Genomic DNA, 8255 nt, shown 5'->3' with positions numbered 1-8255 from the left:
GGATATAATTTTTTTTTTCCTTAATAATTTAGCATCTTCATCACTGGTACTTGTTTCTAAATAAAACGATAGGAACATACAATCCAAGGATGATGCACTCTACCCAAAGAAAAGAATTGCCAATCTTCTTTTCTTTTTCTTTTTTTAAGAATTGTCAATCTTCTTGTCTTTGTGACATCAGGTTTTATATGTTCCTCTTTATATTTTGAACCGCATTAATATAAGAGAAAATAAAATAAAGAAAAATGCTACAAGTAGAGGTGTAAACATCTGGTACAATCCAGTTAGGGCTGGAGGATCAAGGATCAAAAATTTCAGTCCACCATTTTTCCAAACTGGACCAGACTAATCAGCCCCTAGGGACCGAATCAGGTTAACTATCAATCCGGCTAGTTTAAAATGGGGATTCAATCATACAAAAAGCTCATCACTCCATCAGCATACAAAAAAGCCTAAAATGTGTATTTTCGGCCCATTAATATCAAAAAAGTCCACAAATTTTATAATTTGGAATAATACAACTATTTAATTTTATTTGCACATTTTGTACATAAAAATAGCCAAAAAAATATTTGGAAAATTTATCAAAATTATCGCTATCTATCCATTCTCCATAGTAAAGTTAAAAACTTAAAAAAAATAGAGAAAATAAAATTGAAAAAGACAATATTATCCAAACTCCAAATAAAAGAAAAAAAATAGAATATGTACCTTTGCATATAATATTATAAATTTATGATTTATCATGAGTCATATGACATATTAGTTAATTGATAGCATATAATAATTATATATTTAACATTTTATATTGTCAATGGTGATAGGCTAGATGAAAATTATGTAATTCACTTATACAACTACTATATAAAATAATATATATAATTTATAAAAAAAAAATATTAATTATATAATATGGTCGGTATGGGGTAAAAAAACCCCACCCCAAGACCGGACCAATTCTTGAAATCTCCATACAACTAGGACCGAAAGCGACCATTAAACATTTCGGTTTGGTCCGAACCGAAAAGTTTTCACCCCTATCTACAAGGAAGCCTTACATTACACACTTCCACTTCACCAATTTATGATTTGTCAATTTTGTTCTTTTATTTAAACATACATATTTAAACATTAAGATAGAAAGATAAAAATAATAAATTATATATTGATTAGGTAAAGATGTATGGCGTAAGAGTAGAATTTCTCTAAAATAAAACATACCTACAAAAGAGAAGATGAATGATCAGAAAATATTGACCCACCAGGTAATCCATTACACTTAAGCCCATTTTGCTTTCAAATAGAAACGTCCAACCCAAATACAAACATACTGAACCTGTCCATTTTATAAGAATTAGGCCCATACTGTCAAGGTAGTGTTGCCTTGCCTTTGACCCAAGCATTATGCGAAGTTGCGAACCCCAGTCTGCAGAGAAGAGGCTATTAGTTCAGTGTACAGTTCTTCGTCGCAGGGTTCCTCTCTCTCTCTCTCTCACACACAGAGGCGAGAGATTCAGATTAAAAGGATGCAGAGTTTGAAGCGATTGATACCCCGATCTTCGTTGCTCAGTGCTCGGCTTTCGAGACACCAAGAGAAGCTCTTCCTGCTTCCTTCACAGCATTTGGCTCAAGGGTCCTCCATTCGCTTCCTCGACATTTACCAGGCATCTTCATGTTTCTTTTCTTTTGCCGTTTGATTTTTTAAATAATGTAAAATCAAGACAACTAAAGAAGCTAAATTTCTAAATTTTTTTCGTTTTCTCGTCATTTTCCTCCAGTAGCTAACACTTCAATTCTGTTTTTCTTTCTTTCTTTTTTATTAAAAAATATTCTGACTGTAGCTGGGAAACAAGGCGGCAATCGAGAAAGAGCGTGCTCGGCTGTGAGTCTCCTGTTTCTAATTATTTTTTCTTAGAGACTCTCTCTATGTGGAAATTCTTTAAGTAATTGCTAATGTGATTTAGGACAGTGCAGATGAGATGAACAGGGGATACTTTGCTGATATTTCAGAGCTCAATCAACATGGTGGTAAGGTACGTAGAGAGCACACAATTCCATATCTTCTGCTGGGCTAATAAAAATTTTGTTGAGAATTTTAATTATCCGTTTGCTTCAAGGAATGGTTTGCATAGTGTATAAGTGTAGGGGTAGAGGTGGAATGATGTGGTCCTATATTAGATTTGAAAGGATTTCAAAATCACTTTCTGTAGCGTACATGGGATGATTATAGAGTGTGCTGAGATAGCGGCAGGGTTCACTTTTTTGGTGTGAGTAATATGCCTAGTTTGATCCTATGTGTGGTATGCAGATTGCAACTGAGCCGCAGAGTTCATTTTTTTGGTGTGAGTTTATGCCTAGTTTGATCCTATGTGTGGTATGCAGATTGCAACAGCAAATAAGATTATAATTCCTGCAGTGGCAGCCATGAAGTTTCCTGGCTTAGAAGTGAACTACTCTGATGGCAAAACATTGAAGCTCCCTATCACTTCCAATGGAGATATGGTTGCTGCAGACAAAGCAGCCGTCCCAAAGGCATCTTTGATATGTCTTTCATTCCGAGCAAATTCCCAGGTATAGAACTTTACCTACTCTTGTGCAGTGCACGAATATAGCAGGTGCTGCACCAAATTCTGGTTGTTGTTTCTTGTTGTAAGTGAATGCAACAAGTTGAATATGCTTCTTACTCTTGATGTTTTGTATGACACCTTTTAATATGGAGGAAAGGCATGCGATATGTTTAGTGGTTGATGAATATATGGTAACATAGGATATCTCTATTTTTTCAGTTTTGCCCTAATTTTAGAACTTTTTTTAGTAATTTTCGATGCATGGCATATCACGTTTTTTCTAACGGAAATCTTACAGAGGGTCTTACTTGGGAATAGTTAGCACTTTAAGGATCAAAATGATTAAACTTATAACTTGAGGAGCAAAAGGATGACTGTAAAATCTAGGGACCGATTATGTACTTAACCCATAACGGTTCAGTTCTCTCTCTCACTTGATTGTGTTTTATGTAACTCCACTAATTAAGTTCTCTAGCTATCAAGTATCAATGAATGAACTAATTCCCTCTTCTTCCAAAGCCTAGAATTGCCCAGATCCTATATCTTCGAAAATTAACTTGGTTGGTTGGTTGGTTGGGGTACTTACTCCTTTGTTTGTTCTCTAATAAAATTTTTATTAATAATCAAGGGGGAGAATTGGTTGGTTGGTATTTTTAATTTCTTTTATCTTGCTATTGCTGCTACAATCCATTGTTATTTCCTTGACAGGCAATGATTGATTCTTGGAGTGGACCTTTTCTTGATACTTATAGAAATTCAAATGATGTTCAGCTATATGAGGTATAAAAACTTTATATATATGATTCATTCAATTACTTCTCCTTGTATTTGAGGGACAATAGCCAATGTTACAGGTTTTCTAAGATCAATGAGATCTAATGCAGAATATGATCCCTTCATCTTTGTATCTATCGTACCCACGTTCTCTTTTCCAATCTTTGTAGATTCAGGAGGTCAGTCTAAGTTTCTGTTGAATGCAAGTGTAGTTCAGTTAATGTTTTTACCATTTGTTTTTAAAGTTGCATATAAATGTGCAAAAAGAGTTTCTGAGAAGAAGCAAGGGCTTGTGGGCTCTCTAATTACTCCATTTATTTCCCTTCACCACCTGGTTAAGCATGCCGAAAACCTGAATCCTTCCCATGAATACCGTATATCCTGATGGCAATATGTGGAAAGTCATATTTTACCTCACAGCCAGGAGAATTATATTTTATGTATGTATGTATGTATGTATGTATGTATGTATGTATGTATGTATGTATGTATTTCTTTTTGCTCCTTATTTCTGCTCCCCACAAAGATGGCAAATCAAATATATAGAGAAAGCTAGGACATGAATGTTTATGGGAAGGGATGGAAGATGAGTTCAAATTTAACTTTTTGAATTGGCCAAAGTTATGCCTTGATCAAGGGGAGGGCTGGGAGTTTGCAACTTGCTGGTTTTCAACCAAACTCTAGTGGGGAAATGGTTGTGACGCTACCATCAAGGAAGGGAGGCTTTGTGGAAGGCTATAATTGACTCAAAGTTTGGTGGGGCTTGGGGTGGATGGTGCTTGAGATGCAAGGTTCACATGGAGTGGGGTTGTGGAAGCATATTAGAGGAGGACGAGAGGTTTTCACTTGAGATGCTCACTTTGAGGTGGTGACGGATGTAAAATAAAATTCTGGCATGATTTATGGTGTGGAGAGAGTCCTCAAGGAAGATTTCCTGAAATGTATGGGATTGTGAATTTGCAAGAGTGCAAGAGGCATCAATAGCTTATCTTCTGGGACTTTCCAATGGTGTTCCTTCTTGGAATGTCAGCTTTTCCAAGACAACACAAGACTGGGAAGTTGATGCTTTCACAGAGTTCTATAATTTATTGTACTCCACTAGAATTGGGGGGGGGGGGGGGGGGGGGGGGGGGGGGGATGTAGAATAGGTTCTCTAGCGCTTCTTAAAAACAAAAGAAAATTCACCGTCCATTCATTCTATGAGGCCCATACCATTCTTGTACTAATGATTTTCCCTGGAGGAGTGTTTGGAAGACTAAGGTGCCTCTAAAAGTAGCTTTTTTTTGTTTGGGCAGCTTCCTTGGGGAAGATTCTTATCATAGCAACTTAGAATTAATCATTGTGAAGAAATGGTGTTGCATGTGCAAAATGTATGGGGAGACTGTTGATCACCTGCTTCAACACTGCAAGGTAGCCAGAACCATATGGGACAACTTCTTTGAGAGGGTGGGATCAGCTTGGGTGATGCCTACAAGGTTGGTTGACTTTCTAGCAAATTGGACAGTCTTACATGGCAATCCACAAACTATTGCAATGTGGAAGATGGCCCCGTTAAGCCTTATGTGGTACCTTTGGAGAGAAATGAATGATAGAAGTTTCATAGATCATGAGCAGACAACAGATGAGCTTAGAGTCTTCTTCCTTAACACACAAATTTTTTTTATCAAAAGGAGTAGGAGGGAGCAACCAGAGGTGACGCCCACTACCTGGGCATGACCATAATAGCACCCTACCTACTAGGAATTGAGCCTAGATGGTGGGAAGTGCAAACACTCCCTTGAGTTGAGTTTGAACCATAGCCTAGATCCCAACCTTACTGGGGAATGCAATGAATCCTTAGGCTGCTAATACTAAGTCTAAAGCGAATCCATATTCAGGCTGAATCCAAGACCTAGTATATGCCAAACCACACGGGAGTAACCCAGGACCATTGAGCCACCACCCTTGGTGGTCCCTAACACTTTATTTAAATGGTCAATTGCGATAGATTTTAGTGGACCAAGTGTCCATGACTTTCTTGTATCGGTTGTCAATGGTCCTGATGGCAATGAGGACAATTGACGACTCTTGTATACGTCTTGTGTACATAGGCTATGCCTATTGTTCTCATTAATGAAATTATTCATTTTGTTTAAAAGAAAAAATAGATGTTTTGCAAGACTTAAGTGCCAGAGTTGTTATGTCGACATTTTTTTCCCTTGTTTGTCACTGGAGTTGCTGGATAGTGACTGTATTTTCTCAGTCAAATTGTGACTTGTGCGCATGAAATGGTTGATATGTTCGTTAGGTTTTCTTTCCTGCATAAAATCTGTACAACTGCATAAAATCGTTAGGATTCTATTAATGATCAGAACATTAAAGTAGCAATATGATTGAAACAATTAAACATCCAAAATAACACCAGTAGAGAGGGTTCCTGTAATGCAGATACAAACACTTATAAAGGCCTGTTTAAAGACCCATTTTGACACTACCATTCTAGTGCAGCCAATTTCTTTGGAAAAAAATATATTAATAGAAACTTTGGAAGCAAAGTTAATTGTCCAAAAAACTTTGTAAGCAAAATATTCCAGGTACTCTGTTACATGGTTGGCTCATTCGAGATGAGATACAAGGGTGCATTATTGATGAATAGAAATGTATTTTAAGTAACAAACATTTTCATTGGTTTTAGTTAACAAGTATCAAACATTAGTATATAATAAATTGCATGTCTTGTTGTTATATTCAGGATGCTCTAGTAATTTTTTTTTGAGAGAAAGGATGCTCTAGTAATTTATAGTGGACAACTACGAATTTTTATATTTAGATCATCAATAATTTTTTTTTTTCTTTTTTCTTTTTTTATTATTATTATTTTTTTTTTGCAGGTGTCATTTATAGACTATTGGTTTTTATGCTGGAACCCTATTAAGCAGCTGCTGCTTCGGATGATGAAGAAATCTAATTATGGAGGGAAGGATGCACTTCAGAAGCAGATTGTATATTCATTTGGTGACCATTATTACTTCCGAAAAGATCTGAAAATTCTGAACCTTCTCACCGGGTACAAAAGATTTCCATTGCCTAGCTTCTTTAGTGGAGAGCCAGATGTAAGTTATTTTATTAGTTAACAAACTTCCATTTGTTGGCATTTTCACTCTGCAGGTATATGTTTCTTCTCGATAAATTTGGTAGAATAAGATGGCAAGGCTTTGGTTTGGCTAATGAGGAGGAGCTGTCATCCCTTCTTTCCTGCACATCTCTTCTTTTGGAAGAGAAATGAGGTAGCCAATGCAATTTCTCAACTTGCTGTTTTGTTGAGTGGTTATAGCTCAGGTGTAATTATTCGGTACTCCCGGAACATGGACATATGGTACTCTCATCCTATCACATTATGCCATTACATTTAAAATTAGTGCTTATATAAACAATTTTATTGGTAAGGCATTTTACGACAGGACGAGAGTACCTAGTCATCCATATTTCAGAACTATCTAATAATTTTTCATGGCTAAGGTGGGGTTTGGGTGTTGAGAAGTGTTGAAGTATGTTTTGAATAGTATTGAAAAAGTATATAAAAAGTAATAATAGAATATTGAATAATAATAAAAAAATAATAAATATTAATAAAAAATAATAATAAAATAATTAATAATAGTGGAGTACGTTAAAAGTGTTAAGGTATTCTTAATACTCAAACAATCGAAGTTGATCTATAGCATGTGATGATTATGATATATATAAGAACCGTTAGGATAATAATGATGGATGATCCTAGCATCTATTCTTTTCCGTGATGGAATTATTATTTATGAGTAATGTTATATATGATTGTAGTATATGTCAGGGTTATATAGTCATCTTGAAAAAGAGTTTAATTTATTATTAAAATATTATTTTTTTATATATAAATTTTATATTTATTATTATTTTTAAATAATTAGTCGATATTTAGACCTAAGAGTCATTTCTCATTGAGGAATATTACACATTATCTTACACCACACATTTTATATATTAAAATATTATTTTTTATTTTTTTTATTTTTTATTTTATTTTCTTTTTATTAAACTAATTGAATTATTTTATTTATCATCCACACACTACATATTTATTATAGAAAAATAAAAAAAAATTAAAATAAATATAATATGTGAAATATAAGGATGACAAGAAGAATTTTCTTTTCTCATTATTTATTGATGCCGCTTTACTTGCTTGTTATTTGCAGTGAGTGACACTGACTTGTGAAAAGTATGGGTACAGAGAATCGTGATGGTGGCAGTTTCAGTAAGCCTGCGATTTTGGTTGTGAGTTAAGACGTAAAATAACTTTGGAAAGGGTAATGATGCCCATCCCTCTAGTCAACACGCCTTTACAATCCTCACTGACGTGGCTTTCTTTTTTGTTTTTTAATACCAACTTCTCAGCCCCATGTCGAAACAGCACCCTTTTCCCTCCTTCGAAAATATTATGCGTTCCAAATTTGTGATCTGAATTTTTTTTTTTTTAATTTAGAAAGTATTTATAAATAATATTATTTTTTTTTACTTTTTTAATAATATTTATAATAATTAAAAATATATATATACTATTCGGAACACTTTTCGGGTTCAATTTTTGGTACCTATATTATCACTCTTTCCCTCCTAGATTTAAACGAAAATCGTAACAGCCTGGACTTCAAGGAAAATCACCATCGCAGCGCCTAGCTCCAGCAGCTTCACCCACAGTTCAATAGCGCCATCTTTCTCTCTCTGAGCTTGATATCCAAGAATCACACCGCACCAATCACACACTCTTTCTTTTCTCCATTCTTGAAAAACGATACGATTGGAATGCTTCTTATTCCATATTTGGATGGCATATTCTCTCCTGCATATTCGTTTCCTAGATCATGAATCTCGGGTGCAATCATCCTACATGGTCCG

General features: G+C 35.0%; 1 protein-coding gene across 2 annotated transcripts; it reads left to right on the top strand.

The window, feature by feature from the left end:
- The first annotated feature begins 1388 nt into the window (after positions 1–1388).
- LOC122294525 lies at positions 1389–7822 on the top strand. Of its 2 annotated transcripts, none has more exons than XM_043103323.1 (8): positions 1389–1664; positions 1842–1882; positions 1970–2033; positions 2383–2571; positions 3276–3347; positions 6212–6387; positions 6489–6607; positions 7556–7822. In XM_043103323.1, exons 1-7 carry the CDS (start codon positions 1527–1529, stop codon positions 6604–6606), a joined length of 798 nt encoding a protein of 265 aa, XP_042959257.1. In that variant the 5' UTR covers positions 1389–1526; the 3' UTR covers position 6607; positions 7556–7822. The 2 variants fall into 2 exon arrangements, with proteins under 2 accessions (XP_042959257.1, XP_042959258.1); XM_043103324.1 differs by having other exon boundaries at positions 1568–1664; positions 1975–2033.
- Positions 7823–8255: the final 433 nt, after the last annotated feature.

The sequence above is a fragment of the Carya illinoinensis genome, chromosome 14 (genome assembly GCF_018687715.1).
Source record: "Carya illinoinensis cultivar Pawnee chromosome 14, C.illinoinensisPawnee_v1, whole genome shotgun sequence".
NCBI lineage: Eukaryota > Viridiplantae > Streptophyta > Magnoliopsida > Fagales > Juglandaceae > Carya > Carya illinoinensis.
The sequence above is the reverse complement of the archived record's forward strand: the minus strand, read 5'-3'. Positions and strand labels throughout refer to the sequence as shown.